At 39.6% G+C, this 19,433-nt stretch overlaps 13 protein-coding genes across 13 annotated transcripts; all 13 read left to right on the forward strand.

Annotated features, from left to right (window-relative positions):
• Window positions 1-1,368: 1,368 nt before the first annotated feature.
• TbgDal_VII6720 (hypothetical protein, conserved) lies at window positions 1,369-1,824 on the forward strand (the record flags this gene model as incomplete). Its single annotated transcript, XM_011776757.1, has 1 exon — window positions 1,369-1,824. One exon carries the CDS (start codon window positions 1,369-1,371, stop codon window positions 1,822-1,824), a length of 456 nt encoding a protein of 151 aa, XP_011775059.1.
• Window positions 1,825-3,271: 1,447 nt separating this feature from the next.
• Window positions 3,272-3,677, forward strand: TbgDal_VII6730 (protein disulfide isomerase, putative; the record flags this gene model as incomplete). Its single annotated transcript, XM_011776758.1, is given in 2 exon segments — window positions 3,272-3,499; window positions 3,501-3,677. Coding segments are annotated over 2 exon segments (405 nt in total).
• Window positions 3,678-4,095: 418 nt separating this feature from the next.
• Window positions 4,096-4,530, forward strand: TbgDal_VII6732 (hypothetical protein, unlikely; the record flags this gene model as incomplete). Its single annotated transcript, XM_011776759.1, has 1 exon — window positions 4,096-4,530. One exon carries the CDS (start codon window positions 4,096-4,098, stop codon window positions 4,528-4,530), a length of 435 nt encoding a protein of 144 aa, XP_011775061.1.
• Window positions 4,531-5,097: 567 nt separating this feature from the next.
• TbgDal_VII6734 (hypothetical protein, unlikely) lies at window positions 5,098-5,454 on the forward strand (the record flags this gene model as incomplete). The annotated part of the gene is made up of 1 exon (XM_011776760.1): window positions 5,098-5,454. The coding sequence occupies one exon, from the start codon at window positions 5,098-5,100 to the stop codon at window positions 5,452-5,454; it is 357 nt and encodes a 118-aa protein (XP_011775062.1).
• A 130-nt stretch (window positions 5,455-5,584) lies between these two features.
• On the forward strand, window positions 5,585-6,097 carry TbgDal_VII6740 (T. brucei spp.-specific protein; the record flags this gene model as incomplete). The annotated part of the gene is made up of 1 exon (XM_011776761.1): window positions 5,585-6,097. One exon carries the CDS (start codon window positions 5,585-5,587, stop codon window positions 6,095-6,097), a length of 513 nt encoding a protein of 170 aa, XP_011775063.1.
• A 2,296-nt stretch (window positions 6,098-8,393) lies between these two features.
• Window positions 8,394-8,747, forward strand: TbgDal_VII6745 (hypothetical protein, unlikely; the record flags this gene model as incomplete). Its single annotated transcript, XM_011776762.1, has 1 exon — window positions 8,394-8,747. One exon carries the CDS (start codon window positions 8,394-8,396, stop codon window positions 8,745-8,747), a length of 354 nt encoding a protein of 117 aa, XP_011775064.1.
• Window positions 8,748-9,583: 836 nt separating this feature from the next.
• TbgDal_VII6750 (T. brucei spp.-specific protein) lies at window positions 9,584-10,246 on the forward strand (the record flags this gene model as incomplete). Its single annotated transcript, XM_011776763.1, has 1 exon — window positions 9,584-10,246. The coding sequence occupies one exon, from the start codon at window positions 9,584-9,586 to the stop codon at window positions 10,244-10,246; it is 663 nt and encodes a 220-aa protein (XP_011775065.1).
• An 825-nt stretch (window positions 10,247-11,071) lies between these two features.
• On the forward strand, window positions 11,072-11,842 carry TbgDal_VII6760 (hypothetical protein, conserved; the record flags this gene model as incomplete). Its single annotated transcript, XM_011776764.1, has 1 exon — window positions 11,072-11,842. The coding sequence occupies one exon, from the start codon at window positions 11,072-11,074 to the stop codon at window positions 11,840-11,842; it is 771 nt and encodes a 256-aa protein (XP_011775066.1).
• Window positions 11,843-12,341: 499 nt separating this feature from the next.
• On the forward strand, window positions 12,342-13,889 carry TbgDal_VII6780 (Monooxygenase, putative; the record flags this gene model as incomplete). The annotated part of the gene is made up of 1 exon (XM_011776765.1): window positions 12,342-13,889. The coding sequence occupies one exon, from the start codon at window positions 12,342-12,344 to the stop codon at window positions 13,887-13,889; it is 1,548 nt and encodes a 515-aa protein (XP_011775067.1).
• A 581-nt stretch (window positions 13,890-14,470) lies between these two features.
• On the forward strand, window positions 14,471-14,791 carry TbgDal_VII6790 (hypothetical protein, conserved; the record flags this gene model as incomplete). Its single annotated transcript, XM_011776766.1, has 1 exon — window positions 14,471-14,791. One exon carries the CDS (start codon window positions 14,471-14,473, stop codon window positions 14,789-14,791), a length of 321 nt encoding a protein of 106 aa, XP_011775068.1.
• A 672-nt stretch (window positions 14,792-15,463) lies between these two features.
• TbgDal_VII6800 (hypothetical protein, conserved) lies at window positions 15,464-16,153 on the forward strand (the record flags this gene model as incomplete). The annotated part of the gene is made up of 1 exon (XM_011776767.1): window positions 15,464-16,153. One exon carries the CDS (start codon window positions 15,464-15,466, stop codon window positions 16,151-16,153), a length of 690 nt encoding a protein of 229 aa, XP_011775069.1.
• Window positions 16,154-16,717: 564 nt separating this feature from the next.
• Window positions 16,718-17,158, forward strand: TbgDal_VII6810 (hypothetical protein, unlikely; the record flags this gene model as incomplete). Its single annotated transcript, XM_011776768.1, has 1 exon — window positions 16,718-17,158. One exon carries the CDS (start codon window positions 16,718-16,720, stop codon window positions 17,156-17,158), a length of 441 nt encoding a protein of 146 aa, XP_011775070.1.
• Window positions 17,159-17,443: 285 nt separating this feature from the next.
• TbgDal_VII6820 (hypothetical protein, conserved) lies at window positions 17,444-19,315 on the forward strand (the record flags this gene model as incomplete). The annotated part of the gene is made up of 1 exon (XM_011776769.1): window positions 17,444-19,315. One exon carries the CDS (start codon window positions 17,444-17,446, stop codon window positions 19,313-19,315), a length of 1,872 nt encoding a protein of 623 aa, XP_011775071.1.
• Between the last annotated feature and the right edge of the window lie 118 nt (window positions 19,316-19,433).

Here is a 19,433-nt window from a genome sequence, read left to right on the forward strand (position 1 = left end):
GTAATGAGTACAAAAGAGATGCAGGGAAAAGAAACAGGGGCGGATGATAATAATAATAATAATAATAAAGGTTGTTTTAATGTTGTGGGTGTGTTGTTACTGTTGTTTCACTTTCCTTTTCTGTATTTTCCTTTCAGAGATTCTCCCCTTCAACCCGTCGCTCATTCAGTTATGATTCGCGGTTTGGTTTTAGCGCGTGTGTTTATTTTCATCACAGCTGAATGTTTCTCTTTTTTTTTTTCCTTTTCTTTTTCCTTTTCTTTTTTTTTTGTGCTGATTAGCTGTTGCTGACGCGGTTGATGAAAGATACGAGGTTTCGTTGGGTTTTTTTTTGTGATCCGGTTTCAAAGCGGGGTCTTTACAGTGTTTAAAGGCTGTTGTTTTATTGTCTTCAGTCTCTTCTTTTCAACCAAAACAAAAAAAAAAGAAATTATATTTGGAAAATGAAAGGAAAGAAAAGGAAGAAAGAAATTATTTGATGATGGTGTAATAACAATTACAGTAATAATAAATCGAAAGTAAAGGAACCTCCCTTCTTTTTCGTATTGTTGTTGTTGTCGTCGTCGTTTCTTGCTGTTGTTCCCTTCCAATTTCTTTTTTTTTGTTTTCTATTTGTTCTTTTTTTTTTTAAAAAAAAGAAAAAAAACTTGTGCTCTACTCTCAGAATGTCCAGTTACTTGTCCCTTCACCCCCATTTTTCTCTATTTTAAACCTGGGGGATTCTCATCGGCGTCTATTTCTTATTGTTGTTGTTGTTATTGTTGGTGTTTGTTTGTTTTTTCTTGTTTCTTCCTCCCTCTTTTACTGATAGGCGTTCCATTATTACATCACTTCTACTTTGTTTCATTATTAAAACGACGCAACATGAAGTAACAAAAAGTTAAGTTGAGAAAAATTTGGTGCTTATTATTATCATTATCATTATTATTATTATTTTCCTGTTCATGTCTCTTACAATACAATATGAACTTGCAACACTTTTTTTTTTTAATTTATTTCTCTCTTCTTTCTTTTTGTTGTTTTTGTTTGTTTTTTTTTGTGGTGGCGGTGGTGGTGCGGGATTGTGACACGCCGAAAGACTTCTCACAAATTCAAAAAACAATTCGGAAGCTTTAGGTTTTTGTGCAATAGTTACATAACCGCAATACACTCAGCCTTATATTTATTTCTTGTACTGAAAGTTGTATCATCATTGGTAGACGAGACGAGTTGAGTGCTATTAAAATTAAGGACCGTAAAGAAAAAAAAAGAAGAAAATAAATTTCAAAAGCAACACTTGGCGAGAAGAAGCATTTAAACCTTAGGAAATTTTATACCTTCGGGCAAATCTTTTTTTTAAAAAAAATAAAAAAGAAGAAAACAGAGAATATGATATCGCTACATTTGTCCTCGCACTCACTAATGCATGTGCTACTTTCATTCCTGCTGTTATGTTCTGGAGTTGTTATGGGATATTATGCAGATGTGGATTATGAAGTGCCATCACGTGTTGTGCAGCTCACTGATGCGACATTTGACACAATTGTGATGGATCCCACAAAAGATGTATTTGTTTTGTATTGCGTGACGTGGTCCCGTCATTGCCGCTCTGCTGTAAAATTATGGGCGGATCTCTCCATAAGTCAATTTAAACGACCCACCGCTGATACATTTGTGGCTGCATTAATTGACGCGGAGGCATTTCCCGAAACGGCGAAGCGTATGGGCGTAAAAAGTTACCCAACAATGTTATTTTATACCCGTTTAGAAAAGGCAACACCACTGGAGTATAATGGACAGGGCCTCCTTCCATTACTGGACAGTTTTGTCTTTCAAAACTCATAAAATTGTAAGAGGGGATGGAGGAGGAAAAGAGTTACCATTTGAAATCAATGAATCAGTTAAAGTTAGCGAAGGTAAGAGAAGGACTGTGAAGAATTTCAAAAAAAAAACACACACACACACATAACTATAAATAAATAAAATAATAATAATAATAAGCTTTACGGAAGTACCGAGTGAGCATCGTAAGTTGAGGAAACCGTAAAACACTCCTACGTAATCAAACTCATATATATATATATATATATGTGGGTGGGTCCGTCCGTTTTTCATAGTGTGTACCGTATGAGTGCCCTTTTTGTGTTTAGTTGATCAATTTTTTTATTTTTTATTTTGATTCCATGCAAAACTGTATGCGGAGCAATTTCATCGTTAAAATATTCACCACAGAGCAAACAAACGGATTTATACTTATGTACATGTTAGTGTTCTTAATTCGTATTTGTATTACGTGCTTCACCGTGTTTCTTTCTTTATTTCGTTATTTCTTTTACTTTTTTGGGGCGGCATTCAACACTTCTTCCTTTCTTATGTTCCTTTAACTCCTTTCCGAATATTAACGTCTGAAAGTGTGGAAGTGGAAGGAGGGACAATGACATCAAAAATACATGAAAATAAACAATATATTTATATTTATTTACAAGTGGGGAAGCGTCTACTGCGAAGGGGAAAAAATAAATAAATAAAATAAATTGCTTCATTTGAAGCAACGGGGGAAAAAAAACGATAAAAATGTGTTAGTGCCGTCACCCGGACGGTTTCACTATTTTTTTTTTGTTATGTGCTTCTGTTTCGGTAATAATGAGTTGTATATTTTATTTTTAATTTTATTATTGCAAAGAGAAGGAAGGTTTTCAAAATAACAGATAAAATATTTAAATTTATGGTTTCATGTCTGCTTATTTGTGTTTTCCTCTCGTAAAGTTGAAGCTTTTGTGTCCTCACTGGCATGAGGCGCTTCAACGCAAAGTATTAGTCATTTTTTTCCCCCCCTTCTTTCATTGTTAAGTTGCTTAGGTTTCTTTTTTTTTTTTTTGTATATATATATATATACATTTCAGAGAATTGTAAATTACGTTGAGTCTTCACTTAAACTATTTCTTTTTCTTCCTCTTCTTTCCTTTCCTTTTCTTTTGCGGATATTTTTCCACTTGTATTTTATATTGGTGGTTATTGTATGTGAAATCAAAAGTGAAGTTTATCAATCAGCTACACTACACAGAAAATATCAACAGCAAGAACAACAACAGCAACATTCAAACAGGCTAAAAGGGGAGAAAGAAAGTAAAAAAGGCATTACTTGAAAAAGTTCTAAATACTGAAAAAAGAAAAGGGAAATAATAATAATAATAGTAATAATAATAATACTATTACAACTAATAGTAACAATAACATCCACAAGAGCCCGATTTTTATTTGAAGGGAAGGCAAAAACAAAAACAAAAAAAAGATGAGGAACTCATTTGCACTTCTGCTTTTATCTGTTGCCATCGCTTTTGTTACTGTTTGCTCATTTGCTGATGAGGCGAAGGATTCCGTGGAGTTAACTCCTGATAATTTTGATAAGGTGGCGTTGGATACGGAGAAACATGTGTTTGTAATGTTTTATGCGCCATGGTGTGGACATTGCAAACGTCTTAAACCCAAATGGGAGGAACTCGCAAAAGAAATGAAAGATGACATCGGTGGTTATTGCTCGATTGGATGCTGACAAGCACCGCAATGTGGCGGAGCGTTTTGATGTTCGCGGGTACCCGACACTTCTGCTTTTTGCTCGAAGTAAAAAAGAAGGCCTCCGCTACGAAGGAGCCCGTGATGTGGCAGCACTGAAGGAATTTGTTAAAAGCAACATGTGATGAAAATGAGCCTCATGATTTTTGATAGATAGGAGGCAAGTCTTATTTTATTTATTTATTTATTTTCTTTCCTTGTTATTATTACTATCATTATTATTATTTTTATTACTACTACTATTAAAGGAAACAGAAATAAAAAAAAGGAGTGAAATAGAAAAAAAAAGGCGTAAGAAGATGAAGAGGATGAAGGGGGCAAGGAGGTTTTGAGGGGGGGAGGAAATAAACAAATAAATTAATTAAGGCGAATTTGAGATGAAAATGGTGGAATATGGAGGGTTATGCGTCCGCGAATGGGTGAATATGAGCAAATGAGGCAAAAGAAAGTAAAAGAAACAGATGGATAAATAAGTGAAAGAGGTAGATTCCTTTTTTAAATATATATATATATATATAAATATATATATGTGTGCATGTATGTATGTTGTGTTTCCCTCTTTTTTTCAGTGTTTATGTTCATTTTTTTTTTCCTTCGCTGTTGTGTTTGCTTCGGTGGTTGGTTTTATTTTTCGTTTTGTTTTTGTTTTTGTTTTTATTTTTATTTTATACCACACACTCATACAACTTTTTTTGTTTTTGCCGTTCATTCGTTTCTTTGTTCCCTTTTTTTTTTTTTTGGTACTTCTCCGTTTGGTTGCGTGTGGGTGTGTGTGTGTGTGGGGGGGGGGCGTCTCGTTTATATTTTATTTTTTGGTTTCATGCGCTTTTTTTCTTTTTTTCATTATTATTTCGCCATTTTGCATTTGCTTTCGTTTTTTTTTATGTTTTGCTTCTCATTTTTTTGTTTATGTTTTTTATTAATTTTTTTTTTATGAAAGGAAGGAAAGTGAGGGGGGATGTAAACAGAAACAAGTAATGCATATGGTAAAAGTAATGAAATTAAGAGGGAAAAAAAAACAGATAAATAAATAACGGAAGGAGCAAAAAAAAAAAAAGAGGGGAGGATGAAACAATGATGACATGAATGAGAAGAGTGATTGTGTGGGAAAATAAGAATCAAAAACGAAAAAAAAATTTTTAAGAAAAAAAAAAGAGGTGAAAAGAAAAAGGACTAAATTGAATTGAACTGAATTGGATGGATGGGTGGAGTTTAATATTGTTTTCACGCAAACGTGCTGGAAAACCTCATCTAAAAGGGAAGCTTCCAAACCCAATATATAAATATATATAAATATATATAAAGAAAGAGGCGAAAAGTCAAAATGGTGTGTGTTCGAAAGAGGAAAAAGGAAAAAAAAAACAGAATTAAAAAATTGCGTTTTTGCCGCCCATCCGTCTCCTTTTATATCCCCTCTTTTTATTTTTCCTCTTCCTCATATTCCTCATTTCGGTTGCCAAATTGCGAGAATTTTTTTTTTTTGAAAAAAAAAAGAAAGAGAATGAGTGCGGTAATTTATATATTTCATCATGATTTTCTCGTAACATGATGTTGATATTGATTCCTATAATTAGGGTATGTCGGCATTCATATATATATATATATTCATATATATATATATATATTATGTATAAATATATTCTTATTTCTTCTTATTATCACCTTATTATCACCATTGTTATTATTACAACATATGATCTCACAAACGTAGTGAAGTGTGGCAGCGGGGGGAGCACCAACTTAAAAGAAAAAAAACAAAAAAGGGAAGAAAAAAACAGCAACAACAACAACATTAGTACGGAGGGACAGCAAATTTCTTATTATTATTATTATTTTTTTAAAAAAGGGACAAGAATAGGTGACCATCATACCAAAAGTATATACGCGAAGGGAAACATTTAAGGGGAGAGCAGAAAACCACGCAAACAAGTAAATTAAAAAATAAAACAGACAAACAAACAAACAAAAAAAAAGAAAACGACAAGAAAAGTTGTGGTAAAAAACAAAAAAAAAAAGAAGTAAAGAGGAGGAAATGGCATATAGCGACTATAACAAACAGGAAGCATCGACGGAAACATCTCATAACGATTATTATGAACAATGTTATGGAGATGCGGCATTTGATTATCATGAAGAAGTTGGTGAGGCGATAGCGGAGGAGATTCGAATTAATATGGGTCGCCGTAATGTTAAGGCATATGTAGTTCATAATGATGATCAATATAATGTCTATCGCACCCAACCGGAACGTTCACACATGCGAAGTACCATTTGTATGGATCATCACATTCAAGCTCGTGAGGAGGGCACCTTGCCAGCAGTTAATCATCGCTTAGCGACGGATGTTTTGGGACGTGGGGCCCATCGCAGCTTAATTTGTCGTCCATTGGACCGTCACGGCTTCCAAACAGCAGTTTCCTCTCCAACATGTCTCATATTACCAAATATCGGCGCATGCAACCGAAGCCCAACATATCCACAAAATTATCAACATAACGGAAGGGACAACTTCATGCTTCCAGTCATTACAATGCGAAAAAGATGATGCATAATGATGGAAGAATAGTAGACAAAAAATAATAGTATACCTCATATATATATATATATTTATTTATTTATTTATTTTATATTTATATATTTATATATTTATATTTATATGTTTTTATATATTAATAAGGGAGTTTCATTATTTATTGTTGTTTTATTTGTTATTGTTGTTGTTGTTTTATGCGGGGGTGGAGGAAGGGAAATTTTTCCATTTAATAAAACACACACACACACACACAAAGGAAATGGGAATAAAACAAATCAAAACAAACAAACAAATTGGTTGTGGATGCAGCGATCAGTGAGTTGGTTTGTGGAATATATGGAAATGTGTAAGGAGAGGAATCCAAGGGAAATTGATAAACTCGTATAAATCGCATGTGTCCGCTTATTTTATATATTTATGAACTCGTATTTATATTTGTGTTTTTATTCCTCTCTTTTTTAAACAGAATTTCCACATCTGCTCGTAACTTCTCGGGAAAAAATCTAAAAAAAAAAAAGTAAAAAAAGTAGAAGGGGCTCTTTTTTTTTTTTTGTTTGACTTTACACCTTCTATTCCTCACTACCTTTATTTTTGTTCGATCATTTTTTGACGGAGTAAAAAAAAAAAAAAGAAAGAGAAAACAAATGGAAGAAAATTTTTTTCGTGTTCACGTTCGTTAAATAGTTTGTTATGTGTGTGTGTGTGTGTGTGTGTGTGTGTTGATGTTGTGTTTTCCATCTAACTTCCATCTTGCGCTCCAAAATCAATTCTTATTATTATTATTATGCTGCAATCAAAAGAAAGAAAAAAGAGGAGGAAATGCTTTTGTTTTGTTGTAATTATCATAATTATTACCATTATTATCACTATTTTTCGTTGTTGCTGTTGCCAGAAGTTGGTTGTGGATTTGTTGTTACGTTATTATTTGATTTTTTTTTTAATTTTTTCCCGCTTACACAAACACACACATATACGGGTGTTTAATCTCTTCATTTTTTTGAGGGAGTTGTTTTTGCACAACCCCTCTTTTACGCTTCCACCGTATTAAAAAAAGAAAAAGAAAAAATTAAAGTTGAAGTTAATGCTAAAGTTGAAAAGGAGCCAATTGTTATTATATTTAAAAAATACATATTACTAGTATTATTATTATTATTAAAAGCAGGAAGTCACACACGTGTTTTATTGCGTGGGGAAAGTCATGAAGGAAGATAAGACGGTGTGTGTGTGTGTGTGTTTTTTTTTTTTGGGGGGGAGGGAGAAGGGTGTATTTTAGACATGTGCATTTGTGATTTATAAATAAACGAATTAATAGGCAAGAACTACTGACAACTCAAAATAAATTGAAGAATAATTAAGTATAAATAATATATATATATATATATATATGTTTATATTTCTTAATATTTGGGTAGTGGCAATACACACGCCTTAAAGGAAGAAAGCAGAAAACAAAAAGAAGACATTTAACTCCACCTTTTTTTTCTTTTTTCTTTTCCTTTCTTCCTTCTCTCTCTCTTTCGTTCCGTGATGGCCTACTCTCCCCGTAATTTGTGTATGTGCCTCTATAATAAATAAGTGCAAATATATTTCCATTATTTCTGTTTCTCTCCACGCGTATGTTTGGCTATTTCATAAACTTCATACTTTTCTCTCTTAATTATCAGCAGGGCGTAACCTTCAGGATTGGTTTCGTTGTATGTTTTTTTTTGTTATGTGGTTTTCCTTTTCATAACTTTGTTGTACATGTTGTAGATGAGATGCAAATGTGATTGAAGGATGTGAAGAAACACAGCGTTTGAACACACTTTCAAGTTTCTTTGTAATTCCATTTCCATTCTGCTTTTTAATAATTATTGTTATTCTAATAATTACTATTATTATCATTATCTGTGTATGTGTTTTTGCATGTTTTTGTTCGGGCATTTTCATACGGTTTCTTCTTTTTTTTTTCTGATTTTAATTTATATATTTTTGATCCCCTTTTCCATACCGCTGATCTTTACGAGTGTCATCAGCGCCGCTGCATTGTTTTTTCCTATGCTTTTTCCTTTGTTAATGTGACCTTACGAATATAATAATAATAACAATATTAAAAATAATGATAAATTAAGTACATAACTTTATTGTCACTTCTCTCGTTTTGCCTCTCCCCTCCCCTTTTGCGCTTCATTACCATGTTGCGTTAGTTTAATTTATTATATCATTTCTTTTTCGTTTTGCTTAATTTATATTATGAAAAAAGGAAAATTTTTTCCTGATTTTGTAATGGCTTCTCCTCCCCTCTCTTCTTTTAACATCCGTCCAATCAATGCGAGGGGGAAAAAAATATAAGCAAATATATATTGTATGCTTGTACACGAAAGGAAAAGAAAACACAATACCGCAGTTTTCAACGTTATCCTCCACTTGTCTACATAAAACACAAGCACACACGTGCCGTTTCTCTCAATTTCTTTTTTTTCTTCTTTATTTATTTATATTATATTTTGTATCTTTATTGTACCCGAACCTTTACTTATTTCTGGCGTTAACTCATTTGTTTCATTATTCCTTTCTGTTTCTTTCTATCTTTCTTTTTTCCCCCTTTCAACTCCTCCTCCTACTCCTCCTGTTCTTCTTCATTTTCACCTTTATTTATCTATACCAAAACGGAGGCGGTTAATCAACTTTTTTACACGTTTCATGTCATAAATATTTAAAAATATATATATATATATTTATTTTTGGGAGGGTGCAACTGCAGACGTTTTCCTCTTTTTTTGCTGTTTCCATTACACTTCACCATCACCTCCCTTTTTCCCACATCTTCTTTAAGTTATTGCCTTCACTTTTACCCTACACCCCGATGTTTTGGTTGTTGTTTAAAAAAAAAAAATTAAAGTGTCTCCAAAAATCAAAAAAAAATTGTATTTCTCTTCTTCACTTCTCCTCTTTTTTTTTCTTTTTAAAATTACGCGCTTCTATTCTCATTGTCTGCTCGTCATTTTACCTTTTGCCCTGTTGTTCCCTCATTCATTATTATTATTACTGTTACTATTGCCATAAGGCACAAAAAAATTGTGAGAGTAATTAACAAAAGGGGTAGTGGGAAACCTGCATTAGTGCCGAAGTCGTGTTATTTTTTTTTTTAATTGAAAAAAAAAGAGTAGCAAACAAGCAAAACAAATATTTGTATCATATATATATATATATATTATTTATTTACATATAGGGGATAGAAAGAAGTAATTGCTTGGCTGGGGATTGTGCTCCTTGAAGAAATTCATACAGCCACCATTTTCAAAGAGCCATAAAGTATTCCTTTACAAGCTAATAGAAATACCATAGAACGAGAAAGGAGAAAAAAAAGAAACACGCGAGATAAACTTTAGTTGCACGGTGTCAAATACAAGTGACAAAAAGGGAAAAGAGAAAAAGAAAAAAGAAAATAGGCAGATATTTTATTAAACAAGTGTATATATATATATATATATAACATTTACGTATTTTGGATACCAGATGGGCACACACATTATAGCGTATGACAGTGATGAAGAATTCACTCCCATTAATGTGTTGAGGAAAAGAAGAGCAGCTGCAGCCAAAGCAGCGGCTCTGGTGGCCAGACAAAACCGAAAGGCCACAGCAAAGGCACGGCAGAAGATTAGAGAACGCCTGGCGCAACTTGGTGGTGTGTATGAAGAACTTTGCAATGGATTACTACCAACTCTCCTCCACCCGCCAACGGGCGCAGGACCGGTAATTGGCTGCAGTAAACCACTGCCACGCAGGCACACCGATGATGAAAACGAAACGGCATTAGTTATTAATTCAGTGAAGGAGCCGTGTGAAAAAGAGATACCTTCAATAACGAGTGGCCCCACAACTCCATTTGCCGGTGCTGCCGCGGCAACACTTCAGTTATCACCCGCAGAGCAAATGGCAGCAACGATGTTAGCGATGGAGGCGGAAGGCGTCATGCCGGGAGGTGGTGGCGTCGCCGCGGTATTATTTTCCCCAAGTGAAATGTACGGTGATGTGGCGTATGGCGATGATGTGGAAATGGATGTTGGGGAGTCGGAATGTGGGCGTCCATTGGCAGCAGGGGCGGCGTTGCGGCAGTACAGTGAGAGGACACGTAATCGGATAGTACAATCCGGTAGCGATATGTTTCCGTGGTAGTTGCCGCTTATTTCTTTTGTTTATAATATTAGTTGCTGTCGTTGGTGGTGGTGCCTTCGCATTTTTTCTTGTTACTTCTTTTAGTGTGTCACCGAATAGCTGCTATATTTCAAGCATTTTTATGCTATTTGCGCGTGCTTCTTGTTCAGTGTTTCATTATTATTATTATTTACCTGATGAATGTTTTCCCATTTTCTTCCTTTTTAATCTTCTGTGCGTGTTCGACCGACACTCCCTTTTCATCTGTACCTATATCTCTCCTTGGTGGTGTCATCTACTTTCACTATTTAAAACTGCTGTCGTTTTTGTCCGTACCTAAAGCCAAATGTTCGGTGTTTTTCCCGTTGTAAATCTCATATGATTTCACCTCTTATTCTTCACGACATTTTACCTCCCACCTCTCCTCTTTTGTTTGTACACATCTTTATCAATAGTCACACAAGCATACAAGAAATTTTATAAATTTGTATGCGAAGGTAACCATGGTGACGGGAATACGTATGCCGCAAACTCCGTACAATGTGCGTTGTTGTGCTTGTTAATATTGTGATTTACTATTATACCGTGAACCGCTACTTCTTTTCTTGGGGCAGCATGTTACTAACTCGTATTCCGCTTCTGTTTGTTTGCTCAGTTGGTTTGCTGCTGTCATATCTGCCGTCCTTATACTTGCATTTTGTTGCTTTCCTGACTTTTAAAAACACCGTTATACGAACCGACTGGATTAAAGGCACCTAAAGGTTGAATCACCTGCCCACGGTCAGCATTAAATTTGTTATTGAAGAGAAGTTACGTTGTTATTATTGTTATTGGCATAAAATCTGCATGTTGGCGCTTCGTGCTGCCCTTGAGGCCAATAGCGGTCAGTTGTGTGGTGACAGTATTGTGCGAGCCTTATGCCAACTGACGGTACGTGACCTTGGGCAATACATATCGGCAGTACCTCCTTTTCCGCAGGAGGGCGGTAGTTCCACCGCACCATCATCTGTTGTGACCGCCTTTTCCCTTCACGACCTCCTTCATTTCCCCGGCCCCACGATTTGGAACAGTAGTTCCTTGGGTAAACGTCGTGTTGGTTGCGCTACCCTTTACGAAACGGATAGCGTTCACGTTAGTTGGTTTCTCATGTCCCCTGGAAGCATGTTGCCACTTCATGATCACTGTTTAATGGTTGTTTGGCAGCGCATGCTGTTCGGTAGTATTCGTGTTACGTCAATGGACTGGAGGGAAAAACCTCTAAGTGCCGAAGACGCCATACGGAAGCAGCGTGAAGGTGGTGAAGCGGCTATTGTTTCTTCTTCTGTTGTTACTGCGCAGCGTGAACCCTGCGACCCTTCTTCAGTGACGTCTTTCGGGCCAACAGAGGGCGGTGTGCTGCATGAAATAGTGAATGAAAGTGACGGACCTGCACTTTTCTTGGACGTCATAGCACCTCCGTATCATAGCCCGCCAGATTATTTCGACTGCGGCTACTATAAGGCCTCCTTTAGCCACGGCGAAGTTGCCGGGGGGGTTGCTCACTTGACGCCGTGTGCTTATGATTGTCCACCAATGGTCGAGTTTTTTCCGTTAGAATCCCTGCGGCACGGAGCATAAATGACACCTGCAGGTGTGTGTTCGCAGCTACATTCCAATCCCGGAAGGAGGTTGAGAAGGATGGTGTTGTGACACAAACGGGACAGCACCAAAAAGACAACGCACGTGGAGACAAATTTCTAACCTGCACAGGTGGGTGTTGATGGTTTACGGTTAAGTTGCATAGTGGTGGTTCGGGGGGGGGGCGGTCTGTTTTTCAGACCCAAGTGAGTGGTGAAAAGGACTGGGAGGCGCACAAAAGTTGCGAGTAACAAGGAGATACGTCAATCAGTTACTTTGATGAGTGTAGCGCTATATGTTTTTTTTGTTGTTAACATGTTAACAAAAGCATTATAAGAAGCTCTTTCTCCGGTGTATCGGACTGTGACTGCTAACCTGGCAGTTAATCTCTCACTCTTGTTGTTCATGCCTTGTAGTCGGTACAAAGATACATTTATACACACGTAAGGGTATTAGCCGGGAAAGGAAAAGATAGTAAAACATCAGGTATACACCGATAATGAATGGTCGTACACGGGTATTGTTTACTGCCGGGGTGCCAACACCTCCCAACTGTGCGCACAACGTTGTTATTTCCGGTGGAGGAATTGTAGGAGCCGCCGCAATGGCTGCACTTCAGAAACTCAGAGCGCGTTTTCTCGCAGGAAGTGTCGGAGCTGAAGGTTCCGTTTCACATAATGTGCACTCGAGGTGTTTGTCTCGACTCCTGCTTGCGGATCCCATGGCACGACCGCATTACGACGCGGCGAATATCATGCATAACCTACGCACTGTCAGTCTCACACCGGTGTCGAGCAAGTTGTTGGATAACCTCGGCTCCTGGAAACGATTGCAAACGAAGCATGCCTATTATCGTATTGCCCTTCGGCACGAGCGCACGAATGGGCCAGTCGCTCCGGACCAATCCTCACAAGAGAAGTCCAGAAATTTTTTTGTGAATGGGCCTTTGGGTAACGGCACATCCACGGCGGAGCCGCTGCTCGAGTTCACGAACTTAGACAGCCCACTTGGGTTCATTTGTTACAATTCAGACATTAACACCACACTGCTGGATGTTGTCGAGGAACAAATGAAACAATATCAACAACCTTTGGGAAGTGACGGGTGTGGAGTTCAGGAGCAACCCACCGATTGCATTGAATTCGGCTCATCCTTGGGATCATATTCGCTTCCTCATCGTAATATCGTCGATGGTCCTGCAGGTCGGGCAATTCTGCGGAAGTCAGTGGGTGATCAGCCGGTTGAGTTTTCGCTGCTACTTGGCTGTGAAGGGCGTGGCGGTCACCTGCGCGAATCTCTCGGTTCAGCACTGGTGCAGCACGACTACGCGCAAACCGCCTTTGTTTGTACAGCTCAGTTGAAGCGGCCCGCGGATGGCAACGTTTGTTGCTTTCAAAACTTCTTCACGAATGGTGACATCATTGCGTTGTTACCAACGTCTGAAGACACTTCTAATATTGTCTTCTCCACAACGGCCGAGCATGCCCGCGAGCTAGCCGCTGCGAAGCAATCGGAACTTGTAGAAGAACTTAACCGACGCCTTCATGCATTTGCCCCACGCGACATCCCGCTTATCATCAGTGTCCCGGAAGTTGAACTGGGCGGCAAGACAGTCCGCGCGCAGGGGATGTTTCCGGTAAGACTCAGCGTTGCTCTTCAACCCTTCGGCCCCCGTTGCCTTCTCCTCGGTGATGCCGCGCATGGGATTCATCCTTTTGCCGGACAAGGATTAAATTTGGGACTCTACGATGTCTGCGCACTGGTGGAAGTGCTGGAACAGGCGGTAAGAAGTGGCCAAGATATTGGTAGTGTCATCGCCGTGGGGCAACCATTTGCCGCTGCAATGATGTCCCACACTGGGATCATGATTACGGCAATGGAGAGTGTATTTGGGCTTCTCGCCACAATGCCTGGTTTGAGTTGTACTGGGATGAGTGTGTTGCAGAAGCTGCCACTGGTATCGTCATTGGGTAAACAATCTATCATTCATGTGGCATCAGGTGGCTTTTTCGCATCGCACCACCGGGAGTCATTTCTCCTTGCATAAAGCGTGTGAGCAATATCCTCCTACTTTTCCTCGCGTACACGCACCCCTGTGGTCTAATGAACTGAGGTGCATATATGTGTGCTGGAGAAAGTACATGATTGGTTTTCCGTTGGTGTTCTTGTTGTTTTTCGTTTTTGTCGTTGGCCACATAAATAGAGGATGTGACATTATGACTTTCCTCTTGTTTTATTGGAAAGAAGAGTACATGGTTTATTCACCATAAATTGTGCGTTTTCCAGTGCGCGCGCATACGTACTCATTCGCTCCCACCAGTTTTCTGACCGTTTGGGTCTTTTTTTCTTCTTCTGTTTTTACTTTTCATCCGCTTGCAACTGACACGTATCGACGGTGTCCTCTTTATATGATTTATTTCCCCCTCTTCACTTTTTTTCATCTCTGTTTAACACGCGCATACACGCCTCCGTGTAATTTCATTCACGTAAAACTGCTGTAAGAAGGGGTGGCGAGCCGGTTCATTTATCGCGAAGTAGTGTGCTTTGTAGTTAGTACGGTTGCTTTTTTCCCTCTCGAGTTTATTCAAATCGTGCATCATACATCATTGAACAACCGCTAAGTGCAACATGAAGCCCGCCACTATTCCACATGGCAAAAATGATGCGGAAGGGGCCGGGGCGAGGATGTACGAAGGAATGAATACACTTCAGAAGGAGGAGCTGAATGATTATTTAATCAGTCAAATGGGACCCGGAACTAAGTGGCATGATGAAATGTCGGATGTTGTTAACACCATCATACGGCAAAGGTCTATCAATGGTGAGCCGCTTGACGTGCATGACGTATTGAGTGAAGCTCTGCCGCACTGCCAACTTGCCATCTCGCATGAAGTACGGGATGGATTGTTTCGTCGTATAGCAGGAATGTGCACCACAACAGATGGTTGAGTCCACATGTTTGTTAGTTTGTTTGCTTTTGGAACTCTTGTGGAAACGGGCAAACTGTGGAGCGGCGACGCGAAACCGCTCTTTCGTCACAGCGGAGTTGCCAATACCACCGGCGATGTTTCTCTTCCTCCCTTTTTTTTTTCTTCTTTGGCTTGTCCTCCCCTTTGCATGCAACACCTCCTTTGCTTTCCATATTATTCTGTGCGCAGCAAACTCGTCGTTGTTGTTGCTCTTCTTCACTTTGCTCGAGCAAAATGCTGAAATGAGTGAATGTTGGACCTTATAGAAGGCAAAAAGAATGAAAGGGAAAAGCACCTTTCGTGCACGTACGCCCATGCACTGAAATATATATATATATATATGGTTGATCTATACCCCTTGAATGAATCGTTGGTAATGATTTTATTTTGATATAATATCTGCCTGCCAAATTATTTCCTTTGCTCAGTTTAACAAACGATAAGTGAAAGACACGAGGTTAATCTGCTGTTGTATCTGTGTTCGTCTGTGTTGGCCATTGCTGTTGGCAGACCACATTCACGCACGCGGTTCATCTGCAGAACAAATAACACCACTATCTGTAAAACCAATAATAATAATAAGAATAATAATAGTAATAGTAACAATAATTATAATCACAATCCTTAGAGTAGAGTGACGTTGGTGGACACCATGAGCAGTTCCAATGATATCGCCAGTAAGATTCGGGAGGCGAACCGCCGCCGCGCGGAGGAGGGCAGTCGGATTCGGCAGCTGCAGCAGGAGCGGCGTGAGGAAATGTTGGAGCGCGAGGCGGAAAAGGCGGCCTCAAAACCATCCGGTTTTATTCCATACATCATTATCTCGCTTATTTTCCTCAGTTTCCCCTTATCAGAGCCCATTGTGGACTGGGTGCTTGTCGCCTGCTTTGCTCTTCTGAACGGTGCGTGGGTTTTGTTCTTCCGCTCAGCCTCGTGGGTGAATTGGGGCACACTCGCCTTATGTGACTTCTCACTTATCCGAATTTCACATGTGATTCCACACATTCCGCGCCTCATCAAAGAAACGCCGCCTCACGTTTTGGCTGCTTTCATTGGTGGAAACCTTGTTGCGATGGTGATATTATATTACGCATATGTGGTGCGGAGGCTGCCGTGGAAAACAGAAGTCGGTTCAAAAAAACCCAAACGTGTGAAGCGATCGGACGGGGAGGAGGTCGAAACATTGGAGGAGTTTGCCCGTCGCCGCGAGCGGGCGAATCGCATTGACAATATGTTCTCCGGCCTAATTGTTGCCAATGTGGTGGTTCTTGTGCTGGTTGGTGCCATCCCATTCCGAACTGTCTTTGACGCGGTCAGGCAAATCATTGGATTCTTCCATTGAGAAGGGCAAAGGAAAGAAGGAGGGGTTTCTTTTCTTTCTTTTTTCCCCCTCTTTGGGAAGCAGCACTGCATACAAATATATATATATATGTGTGTGTGTGTGTGCAATAGAGTATGTGTTTGCTGTGTTGCTTGGTTCGTATCTTAACCAAAGGGTCTCACCAGGTAGCGAGTGGCCCTTTTTTTATTTTTAGTGTTTTGTTGTATTTTGATGGACAGAGGATGAATTTTCACTTTTCTAAAAAGGCTATCCACGTCAACCTTCTGAGTGTGTTGTTACTGGATTTCCGCTCCTTGTCTTTGTATTTTTTTCTCTTGTTACATCTTTCGAAAACGAGAGAGTGAAAATTAAAGTGGACAAGCTCATGAAGGAGTGATGGAAAAGAACCGTGGAGGTATCGTGAGGCGATTGAATTGAGGGTGAGTGATTATGTAATTGTGTTTTCATTCTTTTCTTTTTTAGGTTCAACAATTTTAATTAGCACCGCCACGACTATTATTATTACCATCATTATTTATCTTTTCTTCCCCCCTCGTCTAAAAAAATTCCTCTTCGTCCAGTAGTATGTATACCGTCGGCTGTAACACAAATGTGAGCGGAGGGGCTGTAAACAAAAGGGAAAAAGAAGAGACAGAGAGGATGGAAAAGGAGGAAGAGAAGGGAATTTTGTTCGTTTGTTTGAGCTGCATGTCACCCTGTGGTACCACTCCCTTACTTTCTCACACGAAAACACAAAAAAATATAATTAATATGTCCCTTTTTTGCATCACGTCATGTCGTTCCCACTTCATTTTTTTTTGTCTCGTGGTGAGACATCCCGCTCATATGTGTGCCGGCTACTCAAAGATTTCTTACTCTGGTTTTAATTTGTCTTTTCTCCCTTCTTTTCCCCTATTATGTAGTTATTATTATTTTTATTTTTTTGCTATTTCCTCCCTCCACCGCCTCCCTGACACCTCTTCCTACAGAAGGGAAAATAGTGTACCCAGTGTGGGAACTTATTGAAATAAAAGTCAGAAAGTGAAATAGAAAAATAAAAAAAAGGGATATTCTTTCTTATTCTTAGCTTTGTGGTTCACGTGACCAAAGCACAAGGCTTTTGCTTTAAATATTTATTTTTCCCCCTTTTTCTTTCCCTCCCTTCTATTTATTCCCATTGTCTCCCTTTGTGTGCGTGTGTATTGGTGTCGGTGCTGGTGGTAGTTCATAATAAACGAATAAATAAATACTTTAGGTAAATATAAATATTATATATATTTATATCAGTTCGTATATTTCTCCCCTGGTGTCATGTTGCGTACATCCCGCGGCGGTAAAAATGGCAGGAGGTCCGCAAAGTTAGAGGAAATTGCCGCCGAGCGCATTGATGCCATCACAGCCGAGCCTCTTCACCCGTCGAAGTATGTTGAAATTTTGAGTCCGGACGGGTTTCTGCGTTTGTTTTACAATACGTCGACGCTCATTCGCATAGCTATGGAAAAGGGGATGTTTATGCAGCCGCCGCACTTTCGTGAGCCCATGTGCTCCGAATTGCAGCGGAAGGTGGAGGAAGTAGAGGGCCGTACATTTAGGTTTGAGGCCAGAAATAGCACTATTTTTGGCAGGGGAAGTGGGGGTGGTACCACCATCCAACATAGACACGTTTATTTTGAACAAATCATGGATCAGTTTTATTTACTCAACCCGGCGGAGTTGTACGTCTGCCCCACGTGTTATCTTCACTGGTTATCCACGCGATACATTCCTAATGCGATAGACAACGGCTTGGAGGTTGAATACATGGAGGGTAACCCAAACCCTCTCATTGATCCGTTAGACGTCTTTGAGCAAATGCAGAGGGCCGTCGTGCCCGTATCATCCGATGCAACTAATGAAAGTGGCAGTCATGGAGCACAAGGCGATGGCGAACGGTGTAAAGGTCAGAAGGGCCCAGAGCCGGTGTCAAGAATACACCAGAGTCGTGACATCGAGTGGGACACGCCCCTTTCGTATATTGTGTTTCGCCGCGCCATTCACTGGAAACAGCATGTCCGAAACATCCACAACGCGGCAGTCGTTACAGCTGAAGACTATCGCCTGAAGGAATTCATTTCTCAATACATTTCACATTATAATCATCTGCATGAGGAAAGGTATAAAAAGTCTGTTCAGGAGTTTGGGGATGCCGCCGTCGCCGTACCATCATTGACAGTCACGCGCTATTGGTACATCAATGCACGCTTTAACCGTCTGAGGTATAACCGAGTTGTCGAGGCTACAGAACGTGCTGAATTACATATATGTGAATGTGTGCAACGGACGTTGTTTGAGAACGAAGAAGTGATAAACACTTTTCCTTCCAATGATGTCGATACATATGACGATTTCATCTGTAGTAGCGACACTGAAAGCGATGGTAGTGGTTATGGTGGGTTCCCCCGATACGAGGGTCCGAAGTACTCGAGTGATGATGAAGAAGAGGAAGAGGAGACAAATAATAATAGTAGTAAGAAGCGAGGGAAGAAGAGTAAACCCCGGAAAAAGAGTGCCCCAAAACGTCAGCGCTCGGAAAAGAGTTCTAGGGGTTCTGACGGTGCAGAAACAGAGCTAGAGAAACGACGGCAGTTGTATAAACGAGGTTTGTTAGCTCCCTTGAAAGATGCATACAAAACGCTCTCATACGAGGAGCGTCGTCTCCTGGACGTAGAATCACGCCGGGTTCACAAACCGGTAACAATTTATGTTCCCACAAGGGAACGGTACTCCGATAGTGATGATGATGATGGTGATGAAGGGGGCGAAGGAGGAGGGGATGGCGATGGGGATGACGAGGATGATAATGATGGCGGTGATTGGGAAGGGGATGACAACAATCAGGGCATATGGGTTGTTACGGATGGCGAGGTAATTGATTGGGATGGTATTGGTGGGTGTATAGAAAACGCGGATGAATACGTTCGTGACATACAGAAGCGCAGTAATACAAATGGTGCCAGCAAATCGACAGCGGTGGGAGAAGCACAAGCAGAAAATGTCCAACCGAATGGTTTTCCGACTTTTTCAGGGGCTGAAGCTAACCGCAATGACTCCAACGCAGCATCACCAGCCGCTGTAAAGGAATCCACAAAGGAAAAAGGAAGGGAGGAAAGAGGGCACAAGCTTTTGCTCGACGATTCGGAATAATCAAACGTGAAAACATGTCTTGGATTTTGTGCCTGTGGTTTTTTTTCCATTGGATGTAAGGTTTACTGCCACTGAGAAGGGTGACATGTCAAAGAAAATGGTATAAGGCAGTGGTGAC

The sequence above is a fragment of the Trypanosoma brucei genome, chromosome 7, assembly GCF_000210295.1.
Source record: "Trypanosoma brucei gambiense DAL972 chromosome 7, complete sequence".
NCBI classification, from domain to species: domain Eukaryota; phylum Euglenozoa; class Kinetoplastea; order Trypanosomatida; family Trypanosomatidae; genus Trypanosoma; species Trypanosoma brucei.